At 36.6% G+C, this 19037-nt stretch overlaps 1 protein-coding gene and 1 long non-coding RNA gene across 8 annotated transcripts in view; one reads left to right on the top strand and one right to left on the bottom strand.

Moving 5' to 3' along the window:
- Positions 1-19037, bottom strand: part of FAT1 (FAT atypical cadherin 1) — a 108158-nt gene that overhangs the window by 59118 nt on the left and 30003 nt on the right. For all 7 annotated transcript variants that reach the window (XR_009746968.1, XM_061473751.1, XM_061473762.1 and 4 more), the window contains exon 3: positions 12181-12495. Coding sequence is in view for 6 of the 7 variants with exons in the window: in XM_061473751.1 (XP_061329735.1) it covers positions 12181-12495 (315 nt within the window). In the remaining variant the exon portion in view is untranslated. The remainder of the gene's footprint in view (positions 1-12180; positions 12496-19037) is intronic.
- On the top strand, positions 8268-11788 carry LOC133279744 (uncharacterized). Its single transcript, XR_009746970.1, has 3 exons — positions 8268-8370; positions 9907-9967; positions 11155-11788. It is a non-coding gene; the product is annotated as an uncharacterized LOC133279744 (long non-coding RNA).

The raw sequence follows: 19037 nt of genomic DNA, 5'->3' as shown, positions 1-19037 counted from the left end.
TTACTGAAACTAGTAAGTGATGATAAATGCCCTGTCAAATGAACTTTGATCTTGCTATCAACAGAGAACTACAAATTTTTGTTATTTCTTTGCTTACCTTGCAAAAATACTCTTGCCTTCAGCACCATCTGGTATACTAAAGCCACACCAATTCAAAGCTCAAATGCCTTTGATAATTAACTCTTTTAAGTGACCTGATCTTCATCACTTGCTTTATTATCTCATTTTGAGACATACCGTCTTCAATAATTAAGTACAGAATTACTGCCATAGTCTTACACCATCTTGAAAGATCTTTTCAAACCTGACATAATCTCATTGCACTTATAGTGCCTGAACAAAGGAAGAAAACCCATGCTCCTTTCTAAACTTAGCTTTTTTTTCTCGAACAAAGAAAATGCATTTTTCGGATTATAGTAACCAGCACTGAGTTTTTAATATGTTTTAAATAAAATCACGATCAGTTGAGAGAGGCATTTAAAACCAATTATTGAATGACTGAAGTTAGTTTTGAGGTCACTTCCTCTGCTACGAAAAGTTTCATAATTTCATGATTAATCTCCCACAAAACTGCTGCAACACATGTGGATTAAAGAAGATTGACAAATTCACAAAGAAAGAATGTATATAGTCTTTTGAATTCATTCTGCCAGTAAAGCTATTTAGTTGGTAGCTATTGTCTCTGAAATGCAACGTAGCTAAGCAAAATTTAATTCTGAACTTCTTGCATTGAGTTAACTGAACATATTCATCAACAAGCAGATTTTTTAGCAGCAACAACCATAAAGTCAAAGTTTACATGCGCTGCAACTGTACCTCAGTACACAAACAACCTAAACTTTAAGTCAGAGATTTAAAAGATATCACTGTAAGTCAAGAATACATGATTTCTAAGAGAAGTACAAGAGCAGATTTCCATGTTGGCTATCGTCTTGATGTCAAAATTACTCTTATACAATTCAACTGTTTTTACTAAAACTATTTTTTAGTAACAAAACAGTGGTTTGGTTGCAATTGGCATATCAATGACAGCATTGGTTAAGAACAACTGTAAGTAACATGGGAAATTACTGAACTCTTTATGGCATTTAATAAAATTCTAGAAACAGAAAAATGTATTATGAGGAAGAGTAAAAAGTTTGATAGTATTTTAATATTTTTTGGGGGGTAAAGTATGAAAACAGCTTTTAATTTTTTTTTTTATAAACTACAGTGATAGGTTTTAAGTGAAATAAATTTAAAAAGTGTAGTTAATATTTCTTAGTATTTAGCCTATTATGGTAACAAAACAACTCCCAAATAACATTACATTTTAAAATATAAAATTGTGAAAAATATTTGAGAACAGATATGAAAACTAGCTGACTGTTCTTGACAAAATCCATTTCCTCCAAATTTTGAAGACATGGCTTATGAAAGGGGGAAATTCAACTTCCAAATATTTATCACCGGATTTTGTGTGTGTCTGTACGGTTTATTTATTTTACTATTTTGTTTTTCTTAATTCAAACAATGAGAATTTCCTTAAGAAAGCTCACCAGTTGCAAGAGATAGTTGGTCCTTTGTCAACTTTAGAACTGACCATCCAATTTGAAAATGAAAACTTTTAACTTTCAAAATGTAGACAAAAAGAATATGTCTCCTTAAAAAGCCAACAAACAAAACTATCTCTGTTGCTGAAATACAGAAAGTTTTTCAAAGCTCTTGAAGGACTTCAGAATCAAAAATATTTGGCACAGGCTTTTCCAACATGTATCACAGCAGTGACACTGGATGGAAAGGTTTTTATGTCAAAGCAACTGGGGCAGGAACTAAGAGTAGCGTAGAATCACAGAATGGTTTGAGTTGGAAGGGACATTAAAATCCACCTAGTTCCAACCCCACTTGCCACATGCAGGGACACCTTCCACTGAATGCCCCATCCAATCTGCCCCTGGTAACACATCCAGGGATAGAGAATCCATACTTCTCTAGGCAGCCTGTTCTAGCATCTCACCACCCTGACAGTAAATAATTTCTTCCTAATATCTGATCTAAATCTCCCCTCTTTCAGTTTAAAGCCATTCCCCCTTGTCCTGTCACTACATGCCCTTGTAAAACATTCCTCCACAGATTTCTTGTGGGCCCCCTTTAGGTAGTGGAAGACTACTTGCTATAAGGTCTCCCTGCAGAATTCTCCAGGCTGAACAAGCCCAACTTTCTCCACCTGTCTTCACAGAAGAGATGCTCCGGCCCCCTGATCATCCTCATGGCCCTCCTCCAAACCCAACTTGAGCAGGCCCACATCCCTCTTTTGTTGGGGCCCCAGAGCTGGATGCAGTACTCCAGGTGGAGTCCCATTAGAATGGAGTAGAGGGGAGAATCACCTCCCTCCTGTGACCCTGCTGGTCACATTCCTTCTGAGGCAGCCCAGCATACCAGGAAAAAAAAAAAACATTGCAACACTTTGTTTGGGTTTGTGTATATACATCTAAACCCTGAAATGCTAGTTTCTAAATGTGAATTTGGAGATTCATACAATGCTGCTTCTCTCCTCCCCCTGGCCTTTTTTTTTTTTTCTTTTCTTCTTTTTATTTAATCATAGAATGCTTTGGGTTGGAATGGACCTTAGAAATCATCTAGTTCCAACCCGCCTGCGATTTGTAGGGACACCTTCCACTAGACCAGACTGCTCAAAGCCCCATCCAGCCTGACCTTGAACACTTTCAGGGATGGGGCATCCACAGCTTCTCTGGACAAGCTGTTCCAATATCTCACCACCCTCACAGTGAAGAACTTCCTAATATCTAATCTAAATCTACCCTAAATTGCATATTATTTTCTACAATTACAAGGCATAATACTAATGGAAGTCTAGAATACACTGCAGTTGTTTAACTACTGATTTGAAGGACTCCTGTAACTGAACCATATGTAAAGACCTCCATGCAACACTCATGACAGAGATCACATAAACTGCTGTCAACGGCCTTGTCTCCCCTCTTAGAAAAGCTGAAGAAGAGTTTTATAGCTGACTCATAGTTAGCCCTTGGCTGTGACTCCACAGTTCCTGTAGAACTATTATTTTTGCTGGGACTGATCTTTTATTTTCACCACTCACAAATCAAGCCAAGCTAGATCTGCATTATGGCACTAATTTGGAGTAACCTCTTGATTAATTCCGTATTAATACTAGCATTATAGTGTTGTTATGTACAAAAACTATCTAGGAAATACATATCTTTGAAAGCCTGTGTGAACGTAGTACTATGCAAGTGACTGATCACCATCTCTTCCCTGGCTAGAATTACCACTTCACATTATATACTCCAGCTCAAAAAAACATACGCTACAGAGGGAGTCTGGCACCATCATCATTTCTGCATCAGAATATGGGAAAATGGAAAGAGAACCGTAACTTTCTTTTAAACTCCTGCATTACAACACAGATCATGCAGAGCATGACCTTAAGTTTTTATGCAGTTCAAGGACAGAAAAAGGAGAAACAAAGGACTGCTGTGCTTCCCATTTATTTTCTACCTCCTACTATTTCTCTTTTTCCAGACATGTAAAAGAATAAATAAATAAGCAAGCCCCAACACCACCACCTAAAAGTGATCTCTACATGAATGCTTGGAAATAGTTCTTTAAAATAGCTGCCTATACTACAGCAAATCTTCTATATTCAAGTGCTAAATCCTTCAATATTGTAAAGCAGATATGAAGATGTCAGAAATTTTGCAGACATGAACTTGTTTTCCCAGTTCCAAAAAACTACCAAAAGAAAAATACTTGTCAAACTGCACTTCAAGTGCTTTAAACGTCATTTAAAAAGGAAAATAAAAGTACCGTGTGCAGAATTAAGCTTTCTTTCCAAATACATATCTGTGTAAACTTTCATCTACTCATGTAATCCTCTGTGGTTGCAGGAGATCAACAAACACCTGGGTTAATTCCGGTCACATTTTTAGTAAAGGTTAAGAAAAAAAAAAACAAACTGTTCCAGAGACAGTGTAATCAAATATTTTCTCTGCATGTGACAGGTAAACAGTTGGGCACATGGATGCTGCTATATATGCTTCGAGTTGAGTGACATGAATGAACAATAGTTGAGCCTGGCATTGTCTGCCAGCTACAGAAGTAACAAGAACAACTTCAGTGTTTCGGTCTTTATTTAACTTTAAATCACATTAGTGTGTAATGTGGCAATACTGGTTTTATTCAAGTTCTAAAATATTACATCAATTGGGACTAAAACCCACAAGCAGTTAAACAACAAAGATTTCCTTTGTTCAAATGAAGCCAATACTACTGTGCGGTCACTGGCCCTTCATTTCCTCACTAAGTAATTCTCCAGTGTTATCGGAAACCCATGGAAGTTGTTTGCAGCTGTACCCATTTCCTCTTTCACTTCAGTCTCCAAATCAGACAGACAAAGATACTGCTTTAAAGGTTACAAACAGTGTAAAATGATAAAATCATATGATGTAGACAGTTTGACCATGAGCCATTAGCATTTTATAACCTCACAAAGCTGTAATAATTACCCGGGCCCAACAGACAGTGAGAGCCACGGACTCAGCGCTGCTAGAATTTAAATCCTGTTCTTCGATAGAACAAACTTTTTATATTGAACTAGCATTCTATTTTGGGTTTGTACATACAGAAACGTCTTTAAGTCAGCACTTAATCTGAAGGCTGGTGTTAATTTGTAATGCGTGGTTTGAAGCATGGTATATAATTTATGAAACAGACTACCGCAATCCTAAATTGGCATAGGATCTATTTAACATAAGTACTTTCAAAAAACTTGAGATAGTAAAGAAGCATAGGGGAAAATTAAAAAAAGAAAAGACAATAAGAGCAAAAGTTATGTCAGATAATATTAAATCCTAGACAAACACATTTTCAGACTGTCACTCAAACTAAAAAACTCCAGCATCAGGACTGCTAAATCATCGTGACTGTTTTGCCATGTCTGCATCAAGATGCACAGAATCGGGAGTCACTGGAAGCACCCGATATAGTATGTTCTGAAATATGTAATTACTCAGTGTTTCTGCTGGAATCCCCTATGTAAGAAAGGCCTTATATAAATGCCTAACTCCTACACCAGAGGATTACTAATTTCCTCAAAGGAATGTCTATGGCATTCTCATGATAATACCCAACTGCTGCTTAAATGTGCATGAATATATCTTCAGAACACTTATAAGCAATTAGGTCAAGCAATTATTTCTATTTTTATTTCTATTTAATACTTGCAAAACTGAAGTATGGGGAAATCAACACTCAAAATTAATTTTGTCATTCTCCTGGTTATGAACACAAGTTCAGGTTTTGGAAGTATATGTTATTTTCATATCAAGTTGCATTAAATGCATAGAAAGCTATACTTTTTCAATCAGCATTTCTGCAAATCTGACTCAAAATTGTTATATGGAGCAACGTCAAGTAACCCCCTGCCTCATTTGCTATTACTGTCTTAAATTTCTGAAGTAAGGCATGGCTTCTGGGGAAAATGTTGTTTGCTACCCAACTCAAATTCTTTCCCTAAGCCAAATCTGGTCAGTACAATAAATGTACCAGAAGTCCTAAGGGAGTGGAAACAAACATACCCATTTTGTAAAAAGATCAGAAATTATTTCTTGCCTAAACACATGGGCAAGGTAGTAAAAGAAAAAAAAGTACACTGGTCTTCCCTCACCCTATATGCATAGCTGGTTAGGATTCTGGTTTCTTGTTCGCTAAGAAGAACCAGAACTCTGTTCATTATGCAAATACAGGTTTTGCCATTCTAATGCACATACTGCCACTTACAAGGTAGTATAAGCTTCTTTCAGATACCATAACTCAGCAATCTGAGATATAATCATACCAAGCCTGTACCATTGAGTAGCAGCTGTATTTTAAAATTGTGGCATGGCAAAACTATTCCATCCATATGGAAACTGATACAGAGCACAGGGGACTTCAGCAAGCTCCTTTTGCTTAGAAAGGGTTCATTCAATGGCTCTAGTTCTGCAGCAATTAAGGTTATTCTCCTCAGCTCTTAAATTTCCATATTTTGCACATGACTCATTGAGCCATTATTGTTGGTCAGTTAAAGGTGAATACCTTTCTTCCCATTTCACATGAGGCCTGCAATCCCATAATTTAAAGAATAAAAATAGAAGAAAACTACAAAACATAGGAAACTGAAAGAAAAATAATTTTGTTGACTATGGAACTCTGGGGAACTTTAAGCATGCACTTTTGGTCAGAGAGCTAGTTTGCATACTACCCTTCACGATTCTTGCTGTGTGCAACAAAAAGCACTATTTAATGCATGTCCCACTCTCCTGTCTCAGACAGAATGAAATTACATGTTTTGACTGAAAAATCTCTTAGTAAAATTAATAACTCTCTTGAATAAGCACTAACAGATCCACTTCTAAATGGTTAGTCCAATATAGATGAGAAATTATATAATCGTAATTCATAAATGTGCACTTCTATATAGTGGTACTATCAGCTGTTATTAGTAGATGCCATACTAAGTACCTCTTCCACTTTCTCTAAAAATTACTGCAATCCTCCTGTCAACTGTCATGTTTCCAACATTCCTCTTCAAAAGCAATAAAGCAAATAAAGATATTATCAAATAAAAGAATAAATGATGAGGGGAGGGGTAATTTGTACACTCAAAACAATTGCGTTAATGTTAAAAAAAAGGAATTTAATTCAAACAGTACAACAGTAAACTGTATTTTGTAAATACAACCACAGTTTACATCAGTGACAAAACTTTTCAGATCTACAACTAGCTTGGAGTTCAATCACTGACTTAAGTAAAACAACTCATTAGTCATTCCCTAAAGAGTCCATTTTTTGTCCATCAATATTTTCTTAGACAAAACATATCCAAATGCCACCAATGAAATATGGAAACTAACAACTATGAGTATTTTGATAATTAGTTTCCAAAGTCTTTGACCTTGTTACAAGGTAATTTAAAATTAAAATACCTGAACAACTCATGAACAAATAAACCACACCCATAGGAAGCAGTGAAATATTACTAAACTTTCTATTATACATACCAGCAAAAAAATAAATTGCGCATTGGGAGCTCCAAAGCACAAACCCAGAACTTGATTCCTGCCATATTATCTTTTGCTTTACATGAGAGTTGCTAAAGCACAAATAATTTCTTATCCTCAGTGCAACAGCTCTGGGGTTAAGTAGCGAGATTAACCATAGAGAAGCAGGATGTGTTCTGAATAGCTATGAAATCCTGCCAACTCCAACTCCTTCCATCTAAACATTAAGATGCCTTGCATCTCTACCATTTTGTTAATTACTTCTGTATTTAATTAAAAGCTATGTTGAAAGAAGTTAAGCAGATATAAAGTAGTTAAAGTTAATTTACATATTGCTCTACAGTTGTGTCCAAGCTGACCATGAAAGTTGTGCAATTAGTCTTTGCTTTAATTCTTTCCTGTAAATAATGACAACTGTTTTTATTCCACCTGGCTAGGTCATGTATACAGCAGCTTTTTTTTTATTCATGGAAACTCCAAAAGTAAATGAAATTATACTTTATTTGCTTTAATGAAAGGCCAGGTAGATCCAAAAAGTTTACAAAAATGTCCTGTGAAGTACTGTGTTATATATCCTGCTCCAAAAAGTGAAGCAGCATTTCTCCATGCAAAAAAACCTTAGCAATGTTTCTTTAACTAAGTTATTTTATAATTTCTTCAAACAAGAAATATGTTTTCAAGTGCTGATGAAGATTTACTGAAAGGCATAGTCAGAAGCTGAAGCACATAGATACTATTATACCTAGTAACATTTTTAAGAAACAGATCAGTCAATCAATAGTTCTTGGCATGAAAAGAAATTGCTTCTTTCTGTGAAAGATGAACTATATCCTACATAGGTCCATGTCAGCCAGTTTCACCATCTAAATATTCAGGATTATCGCACAGACAGAGACATCTTAGTCAGGAGCCTATAAAATTCTAGAAATGAAACACTTCAGAGAACAGAAAGCAATGTTTTACTTGGCATAGGTTACATTTAGATTATTTCTATTTATATTCTGTATTAGTATTATACATGCAGTTGTAGCCATGGGACCACAACACCATAGTGTTAAATTCCATAAAGACTCAGAAAAAGATGGATCTTTGACCTGCAGAGAAGACAGTAACATATTGTCTGGCATGGGGAAGAGTGGCTGAAAAGCTGCTCAGCGGAAAAGGACCTGGGGGGTGCTGACTAACAGCCGTTGAACATAAGCCAGCTTGTGCCCAGGTGGCCAAGAAGGCCAACAGCATCCTGGCCTGTATAAGCAATAGCATAACCAGCAGGGCCAAGGCACTGATCATCCCCCTGTACTGGGCACTTGTGAGTCTTCACCTCAAATGCTTTGTTCAGTTCTGGGCCCCTGACTGTAAGAGAGACATTAAGGTGCTGGAGAGGGTCCAGAAAAGTGCAACGAAGCTGGTGAAGGACCTGGAGAATAAGTCTCATGAGGAACTGGGGTTGTTTTGTCTGGATAGGAGAAAGCCCACAGGGGGACCTTATTGCTCTCTACAACTACCTGACGGGAGGTTGGGGGGGGGGGGTGGTGTTGGTCTCTTCTCCCAAGTAACAAGCAATAGGACAAGAGATAATGGCCTCAAGCTGCACCAGGGGAGGTTTAGACTGGATGTCACGGAAAATTTCTTCAGAGAGGATGATCAGGCATTAGAACAGGATGCCCAAGACAGTGGTGGAATCACCATCCCTGGAAGTGTTAAAAAACTGCAGAGATAAGGCCCCCCCAGTGACATGCTTTAGTGGTGGACCTCGCAGTCCACAGGTAATGGTTGGACTTGATGATCTTAAAGGTCTTTTCCAACCTAGCTGATCCTATGATTCTATTGTCAGCTAAAACATATGTTTAAGGCTCACCACATATTTTAAGAATCCCAACACTAGCCTTGCCTTGACTCTACTGAATGCCTTTACTGTCCTCAATTTGCCTTTGGTGCTGCACAGCAGCCCAAAGTAACCAACATAACAGGTGCTTAACTCTTACTGTCACTTTTAATGTTACAATGGGATACAGTTAAAGACTTGATCCTTATTCCAGACCCACCTCCCCTTTGGCTGGAAGGGAAACCTGGGGCCCTGTGAAGGTTTCTCTTCCTTTGTGTCTCAACCTTAGTGTCTCACAAGGTGTAACAAGGGTAACATACCTGCATAAGCAAACAAGATGGGATTTGATTTCACTAATTCTAGTCAAATGCATTCTTCAGCTGAGCCTCCTTTAATTAATTGAGGGTGATAAAATATACTGTGTTTTAACTGCAACAATAATTAGTGTCTTTTAAAGCGACTTTTCAAACCTTAACACCCTAATCCTAGTGAAAGAGCTTTCACCAAAGACAGGATTCATTCAGGTTAAACATATTTGATTTCTAATATGCAAAAGAGAGACTTGAGAAGTTATGAACGTGATAACCTCAGTCAAAACTCATCTCGATCACCAGGTTAGTGCCTACCACAGACTGTCAGTTTCAAACTGAACATATAGAGGAAAAACAAGGCAGCCCATTAGATAACATGAAATCCAGTGTCAGTGTCTCTGTTAATAGAAAGACAGTATGCATAAGCTAGCTATTTAATACCCATTCAACTTACTTGAGTGCACTCTGTGAACACAGCAGAAACCCACCAAAGAGATTTCCCTTCTCTGTTTATGTCTTCTCTTCCCCTCTTCTTTATTTTATCTATCTAGCACTATAATTTTAACAGCAATAGAGACCAAATGAGTTTACCTATTCCAGCGATTTTAACTATATTAACAAAAATAATTTCTGTTGAATGTAAAGCAAGAGGGAGATTATTTTCTTCTCAGTGCTCGTATTTTGATTTTTTTTTTTTCTTCTCCTTTAGCACAGAGCTGAGAAGGACTCCAGACCACACTGCTTCGGTATGCATGCTTCAACAAAGTCAGGTAAGAAACTCTCTTGACAGAAAATCTTTATTAGCTTTATATTAAGTGTTCCTTATCACTTTACCATTTAGTGTGTTGAGCTTTCTCAAGTTCCCTTTGTAACATAAATTAGATTGTCAGTAAGCTACTGATGTGGAAAACTACAAGCTCCAAAGACAGGTCACAATCTCTGCTGCCCTAATTTTTCTATCCATTAAATAGAAATAAACATGTTTATCCATTTCAAAACTTATATAAGGGAAGCATGCAAGTGTCCTTTTTAAAACAAAGTTTGGAAAATGCTGCATAATCATACGGCAGAGAGGAGTAGGAAAGGACTGGAAAAAAGGAGCAAGAGAAAGTGAGCTACAAAAAAAGACAAAAAAACAAACAAACAAACAAAAAAACCAACCCCCCCCAAAACCAGCAACCAAAACTAGATGGTCAATTATACAGTAAAGACTACATGAATGTAGGCAGAATTTATGTTAACTCGCAATTTGAGCATTGCAGTCACTCTATTCTTTCTACCTAAGTTACAGGCAATTTTACTGCCATTTTTATAAATATCACTGATTGAGATGACTATATGGAAGTAGCAGTAAAGAAGTAACAGTACTTTTCAAAACCACAAAGAGCTAGGGAGTAGAAAAATTTTCCTTTTGCATCATGTTAAGCAGAGAAAGACAAATAGAAATAAAGCACACACACAAACACCTGAGTTTTCTGCGTTCACTTTAGAAGATTCTGTGGTTGAATATTTCTTATCTTACTACTTAGGTTGCCTTTGTTCTAAAAGCAATGCTTCTGTAAATACTGTATTTAGATACAGGCTTTAACTATGCTAAAGATCTGCTGCTGCTATAGTGACTTAGTATGTCCCTCTTGGCAATGTCTTCATAAGCAGATGCAGCACATGCTGACAAAGAAGCTATTGTCAGAAATAACCTGAATAAACATACCTGTGTTTGCACTCAAAGCTTTGCTGACACAGCAATTAGAACTGCTGCAGCACACAAGTCTTTCATACCCTGAGCTGAAATAACCATGAAACAGAATGAAGGCCACAGTGCCAACCCAGCCTTCAAAACATATTTTTTCACCCAATTTTTGGTCTTTTAAATCTCCCGAAATTTCCCCCATGAATGAGCAAGAGCTAAATGAATAAGGCTTCTATTGCTCTCTTCTAATTACTGGGGTTGCTACAGATTAAAGTCGCTCTCTACACTTCTAGTCTAAAAATCTCTGGATCCTAAGAAGAAATTTCAGGCTGAGTGAATTGGAAGATTCTCCCCTAATTTGTAATGTGAAATAGTTCCTAGATGGAACATATGAAAAACTACTCTGTGCCCAACCCAGCAAAATATTATTTAATTAAAACCAAATCTTTCTTTACTGTTAGGAAAGATCTGTGTATAAAAACATCCAGCATGTGTACTGTACATCCATGTTATTTGTAAATCCATGCTCATTCAGAAGCAAGGGATGGTAGGCAACCTTTACATTGTCTTTAACATCACTGTGTAGCTTCAGTTAATACTGATTATTTTGTTTCCTTTCTCTGCCCTATACACATTTCTGTATTTGTAATTCACAGTTACTAAAAGGTTATTTGTTTCTTGTATTTGTACTTTCCTGTTAAATGTTTTTTGTGAAGCTTTCCAAACAACCTCTGAACTCAGACTTTGTTTCCATTACCTGCAAATTATCTTCCAGATTTTCTATTTCTTACAACAGCAATAGTTACTGTCAAAGATGGTCCCTTATGACTGTGGGACAAGTGAGTTTATAGTTAACACATGGCCTGTTAATAAATGGCCTTAGACTGACTACCTGGAAAAACAGCCTGACAAAAAAAACTTAGGTGTGAAAACTGGAAAGCTACGACTGCTAAAAACAGCTGGGATGAAACTAAGCTAAAATATGTATTTTTGCTGCACTACAAAAGCAAACAGGTATTGGCTAGTATAGAGGGGAGCTACCCTGAAGTAAACCTTCCCAAAATATGCACCATCTGGATATCAAGTACTTTGAACCAACTCCTTCACTCCCAAATCCTCTTCTGCTTGTTGATGTAACTTACTAATATTGACACAGACCAAGATACCAGGTTAACGAACATGAAAAGCATGGTTACAATGTTAAACCAAAGATCTTGATTTTGCCTGGTTTATGTATTTATGCAAATATGTTGATTCAGTCAGATGTAAAATAAATAACGGTACTGCACTTACCAGTTTTGGGGTTTATTGAAAAGAAACCCTGTGGATTTCCACTTGTAATCTTGTAGGTTAACTTTTCACTTGAGCTAGAATCTGGATCAAACGCTTCAATCTGAACGACTGATACATCTTTAGGTGAGTTTTCCATGACCTCTGGGTAATAAACTGGTTCTGTGGTCTGAGGAGCATTATCATTAACATCCCCAACTTCTATGTAGATTTCAATGAAAGATGATAAAGGCACAACGCCTTGGTCTGCTGCATAAACAGTTAACCAGTAGTGTGAAGTAGTCTCACGATCTAGGAGATCTGCAGTCTCAATAATACCTGTTAATAGGAAGAGAGATAAATAGAAAAGGCCCAATAAATATGCAGAAGCGTGCAAAAATATAGTAAGCAACAAGCTCAAATTAAAAAAAACAAACACAAGTTCAAAATAACTGACATTGATTCTACAGTCCTTGTTAATATACACAGACAACATATTGAGGCTAACCTGAAGCCACAAAAAATAGAATTCCTATAAGTTTTCAGCAATTGTGCATTACAGATATTAAAACAATATATATTTAATTTCTTTTCCAATATCATTTGAGATTTATCAGATCAATTAGCACTATTTATAAAAGCTATTTTGCCTAAAAGATTAATGAGTAATTCACAGTCTTTTGGGACTTCAATGACCCTCTTTACTCATCACTGATTATACTGAATTTTCTGAATTTTCTACTATATTAAACGATCTAATACCGACTACAAACACTTGAACTGTTTACCATTTATCTGAATAAACAGCTACTTCAATGTGAAACATTCTTATCTATGTGCCCAGATAAATTATTTAACTGACTTTTCTTAATGGGCTAATTTGAGTTCACACAGAAATTTCACAGAAAAAGAAAACAACAAAAAGCTGTACTTGAAGCTAAACTTTGTAGCATTAGGACCACCCAATAACTGCAGTTACTCTAGCAATGGGAAGCAGGACTTAGCTCAATTTTACACACATAAAATGAATTTAAGGAACAGCTACATAATTCAGCAACTTCATAAAAATCTGTCTGCTGAGTGTACAGGAGCTTGGCTGAGCCAGAACTAAATAAAGAATACGGGACTCGAGTTTTTATCAACTGTGAAGGAAATACAGATCTATTTTTATAAGCAGCTTACTCTACAGGTACCATCCTAATATGCATGTGCAAAAAGGCTATGTGACATGGTACATATGATGAGGAATGAATATTACATTAATTCACAGAGCTGTGGCACAATAAAACTGAGCACTTTACTTTTTGTGATCAGGCTGCTCTTACAGGTTGTGTGATTTGAGATATTCTGTAAACCGAACTTGAAACGAACCTGAAACTTATCAGGGTGAAGGACACAGCAAAGCCCTTGAAACCAGCTCTGTGGAAATCTTGCAAAGCTTTCTCATGGATCTTACTGTTTGTTATACTGACATACACCAGGCATAATTGGGACTGGAGCCGAGATGAGTCGAACTATCAACCATGACAGATGATTCTGGACTCTGGATAGAGCTACCCAATGTGACTGTGTGTCACGTTGTCCTCCTGAGCTCACACCACACAACACATATATAAATATACACACCACCAGTAAAATAGGACCACGATAAAATTATGCCACTGTGTTTTTACAGGAATTCTTCAGGAAAAGAAGGAACTCATAAGTGTCATTTCCTTCACACAGACCAGGTACTTTTTTAATGCATTATATCAGCTGAGCAAAATGAGATTAATATTGAGGAATTACTCATTTATCCATTACTTTCTTTGCCTTTTAAGAATCTGCATAAAGGTCTAAAAATCGCAATTTGAAATTTTACAAAGTCAAGAAGATCACTGCAGAAGGGCTGGAGGGGTTTGCATCTAATGCTTAGACCTTCAAAATATCCATATATAGCATTTCAAGCAACACAGCATTCCATAACTACCACCAGATGTCAGTGTGGAAATTGGTTTTATTTAGTGTTAAATACTTCAGAACTGGGATAAAAAGGAGGGGCACTGCAATTTGAAAATATACACACATTACATACAGTCTACAAAGTTTTCTCGAAAGCAAACTGGTGGCTTTATAATTTCCTACACCATACCTCACCCTTCCCTTCAAGAAACATAATCAAAAACTAAGCCAAGGTGTTAATTTTAAGGATATTGGCATTTTACATTTTCAGTCTTTTCATCTCTTACTTACACTTTGTTTGATGGCAGTTTTTTTTATTAACACCCCCCCCCCCCCCCCCCCCCCAAATCTATGTAGTCACTGGATTTGTGCTGTGATTACCTGCATAGTTTTGGATTGCTAATGTACATAAATTTGCTCTTAAAAAATAACATGTAGCTTTCAGCACCTAGCTACCTGGACTCTATTTTTGTAACTCTTTTACATTACACCTTTTATTCCTCTCTACCTTCAGGCAGGAGACTTGCTTGGGATTAATTTTTTTTTTTTTCAATTACTGTGGCCTCACTTCTAAACCTAAATGCTGAACATGCATGCAATCACTTCATTTTAAGTCTGGGTAGACTACATGTTTGCCTCGGAAAATCTTGTAAAATCTTCATGTTCTACTAAACACAAGACTAGACTGTATCAATTCCCTTTCAGGAAGGCTTCCAGGATTGCTGCTCTGCTGCTTGTGATCCATGCAGCATAGGGCAGGCAGGCTTATGTGATGAATTGAGTAGCTGTTATCATTTTACACCTGTCCTGCTTTCTTAACAGTAGCTACATCACAAGTGGCAGATTAATTTTAAGATAGCATTGCCTGATTTTAAAGAAACATAAAAAGACACTTTTAGTGGTAATGGAGCTCTCCTTCTGCAATCTGCCCACCTGGCATCTATAAATTCTACCACCTTAGTTACCTAAGCCTACTTGAAGTTAAAAAATGACTGAACCTATTTTGCTTTAGTGGATGATAAATTCTTAAATGTCTGTTCTTGTAAGTCACGTACCTCACATGGGACAAAGGGGAAAAATGCGCCACACAAAAAAACAACAGTAATGGTACCTCAAAAAGAAATATGCAAAAGATCATAGGGATAGTAACTAACAGTACAACACCACACGTACAGACAACTTCATTTCTTTTAGTTAATTTTAAATTTCAAATTAGATTTGCATACATAATATTATTTCTGTATATTTTACCCTGTTTTTTGCAGAAATATTCAATGAAAGGCTTGTAATCTGATCATGCTCAAAAGTAGCATGAAATCCGATTCACTAAAATTACTTTTCTATTTTTCTCATGTTTCTCACCCAACAGATCCTGCAGTACTGGGTGAACATTTTTTCTGTACGTGCTGTTTATAATTTCGAACTGAAATAGTAAGCATCTAGGAAAACTGTTTTCTGAACAGATATGTAAAAATGTCTACCCAACTGTTTTAACATTTCCTGGAGCCATAAAGGGTACTTAAAAGAACTTCCATGTACCCTACTTAGAGTTTAAAACAGAAGGAATAAGCACGTATGTATGCAAGTTGGAAAACTTATTAGAGACAGGCATCACACACAGCTGTGATTCAACAGTATTAAAAATGAAGACCCAAAGTAGCATTCCTCCAGTATTAAAGTCATGCAAAAGGGGACAAGAAGGTAGCAAGCAAAACTCCCCTTTACACCTTACACACCGAGGTGGGTGGAGTAGAGGCCACCACACCTAGTTCTCCTTCATCACTCAAAGCTGCAGGCACCACAAAGGAAGGGCCGATTGGTCTATTGCTATGACTCAGATTTCTTCTTGTTTCCACCCAGCAATAAAATGCAACGGATACTGACCCAATACACATGCCTGGGGTGCGGGAAGCTCCGACTACCAAAACCTGATTTTCTTCTGGTCCTGCATCAGCACTTCTGCCACAAAACACAATCAACACTAAACACACACAACTACACAGAGTACTTGCTTTTTTCCCCCTTTTAATGTTGCAAACAATAACAACTAGATAACAATAATTCTACCAAATCACAGCTCTAGAACCAGTCCTTGAAGTATCATTGGTTGGTGTGCTAACTATCTGCTTTTGCAAACGTTTACTATAGTGGCCTATATTACATATCAAGGCAGCATAATACTGGATACCATCTGAAAGCCAGCACCCACGTCAAGATGGCAGCGAAGAAATATGATAGAAAGTCACATATCAAAGAAAAGTAATAAAACAATCTAAGTAAGAGTTAATTTGTTTTTATCTCTCAATCAGCTAGATCCATTAGGCATCAGTATCATCAATGTCAACAGCGTATTTTTGCTCCTAGAAAGTATTTTCACTTTTTTAAGTGGTGCAAAGCATATTTAGGGAGTACATACAGCTTAAAGTGCTTCTATCTTCAATGCTGTAAAAGCTCCATCTCTGCTCTACCTCTTCTCCCATTCACAGAATCAGCGAATTTACCATCCATTCTCTATTGCTGATGCAATTTGGTGATTTTAACTTTTACAAGCCATTTGTTTTTTATGTAGCAGGACAAGTAGAGAAATCATCCACAGAGCACCACTAAAGAATCTTTAACATGTATGGTAATCCTAAAGACTTGTAAATATTACTGTTCAAAAATACGGTGAAGTGAGGATTCCTAAAACATTTTTCACCTGGATAAATATGCAATCTTGAAGCCTTTCAGGAATCAAGATAAAAAAAATAAAATCATATTCAGTCACTAACCACCAGAGGGGAGAACACAACTCTAACTAAATGTTTCTCAGCCATCTGCAAGAGGACATCAGAATTGATTTTACACTACTCATATGCCTGAAATTTTAGACTAGATATTGTTCTCACTTGGTGCAATAGGACTTTTCTACAAATTTCATTAAAGGTGGCAAAAGTCCTAAGTGAATACTATTGAACAGAATTCAATAAGGAGGAACAGGCTGCTTTATGAATACAGCAACTGAGGAAAAATCAGAATGTTAACTCTCGCAAGAACCAACACTGCTTCCAATTTAAATCCCATAACCCAAGTCACTACACCCAAACAAAACAAACATATAAATCCAACAGTCTTACATATGCCAATTCTGTCTAATTAACAAATGCTCAAACTATAATACTCCCCAATTCCCAAGGATGATCCTCCTTAAGTGTGCTTACCCATGAGAACTCTAACAATATTAATGATTCTGTAATGGAAATCAAAACCCACAATCATTTCTCAGCAAAGCATGAAAATGCAGTTTAGCAGAATTTGCCCTAAGAGTGATGTTTGAAACAAACTAAGAGAAATCCCCGTCCTGGAACATGATGCTTGAAATCTGATTACAAACTTAATTAATCTAAATTCTAATAAGCTGGGAAAAAAAAAAAAAAAGCTTCTTCAGCAGCTTTAAAAGCCATCTCTGGTAGGGAGAAAAAAAAAAAAAAGGCAGTATTTTATGAATTTAATGAATTTAAAGGTTCTGATCAAATGTGACCAAACAAACAATCCAAATCAAAGTTCTAAAAGTGAGTGGATTAAGAGGCATGCTGTCCCTCATTGCACTAGTCTTCCAACACACCAACATAGACTGCAAGTTTGTCTTGAATTCTAAACAAACATTAAGTCATTGCCGTGTAACCTATGACTAAGGTCTGCACAATACTCCGAGTGAAAAATAAAACTGGGGGAAATGCTCAGCACATAACTGCAGTTTACTATTTGAATCTCTGCTACCTCTTGATAAGATGCATATATTTTCTAGAAAGTTATTACTATTAATGAAATTAGCTTTTTATGTGGACAACAGTTGAAAAAAAACACAACTCCCAGAAATTTACAGCTTTTCTGGCCAAATTTCTGCTTTACATTTTGTGGAGCTTTGCTTAGTTGTTTTAAATAAAGAATCACACCAGGCTCATTGATTAGTGCTTTGGGTTTTGTTTTGTTTTTTTTTTTTTTTTTTAAGTACAATCTTACTAAATACAACTGCACTTTTGACTTCTAATGTTAAGCAATTCAGAACAGACAGTTTTCACATTATTTTCTTCCCACTTTGAGGATTAAAAAAAAAATCCTCTAGCCAATTTATCTGTATTTCTGTTAACTTGTTCTTAACTTCATTCTGATAACTTCTGGGCACCAATGTAGTCTGACATTGTGGAATGCCTTGAAGTAGCAGCCAAGTACAGCCACAACCCTGCCTGCTATAAAGAGTTCTATAAGGTGAAGGTTTTGAAACACGTCACACACTGAACTCCCAAGATAAAATTCGTTCTTTCCCTGAGGCTGTTCTATGTAACTCAGGCCTCCACCAAACACCAGTGTGTAAAGGACAACTAAGCCTTAAGCCTACAATTCTAAAATAGCATCCAATGTTAACAGCAACAAGATATACTCTGATCACTTAAGTAATAAGCACTTGGTAAAAACAAAACAAAGGCAGTACAATATCACATCAGCTTTTATTTATTCTACACAAACCAACTATCCTTAAGCACTGAAGACTTCAAGTATGTCCTGCCACAAAGACAAGGAACTACTTAAAACGTCAGTTGAAAATTCCAAAATCTCCATCCTGTGAACTCCCTGGAACAATCTCCTTCTAAAGAAGGAATGGAATGAGATTCCTTTTGCAGAAGTGAAATGCCAGCTTGTTCACCCTATGAACATGGCAGAATGCCAAGAAAGGCACTGCACTCTAACTCCTGAAATACTAAAGGCCTCCAGCAGGTAGTGTGAACTTTTTAAAATTATATACCTCTCCTTTAAGAGTAGTATTTTTTATAAGCAAAACTGGAAAAGTGCTAGTCTTCCTTAGGTGTATCACATATACACTTTGAACAGGAAGCATTACCTGTTCATGCCTGTATGGAACAAAGTGCAACAGCCGCCCAGAGAAATATGATTTACACTTC

The sequence above is a fragment of the Pezoporus flaviventris genome, unplaced genomic scaffold, assembly GCF_033815535.1.
Source record: "Pezoporus flaviventris isolate CSIRO_AGI_PZ_B2104156 unplaced genomic scaffold, CSIRO_AGI_Pfla_v1 ptg000002l, whole genome shotgun sequence".
NCBI classification, from domain to species: domain Eukaryota; kingdom Metazoa; phylum Chordata; class Aves; order Psittaciformes; family Psittacidae; genus Pezoporus; species Pezoporus flaviventris.
This window is presented reverse-complemented; position numbering and strand designations above follow the sequence as displayed.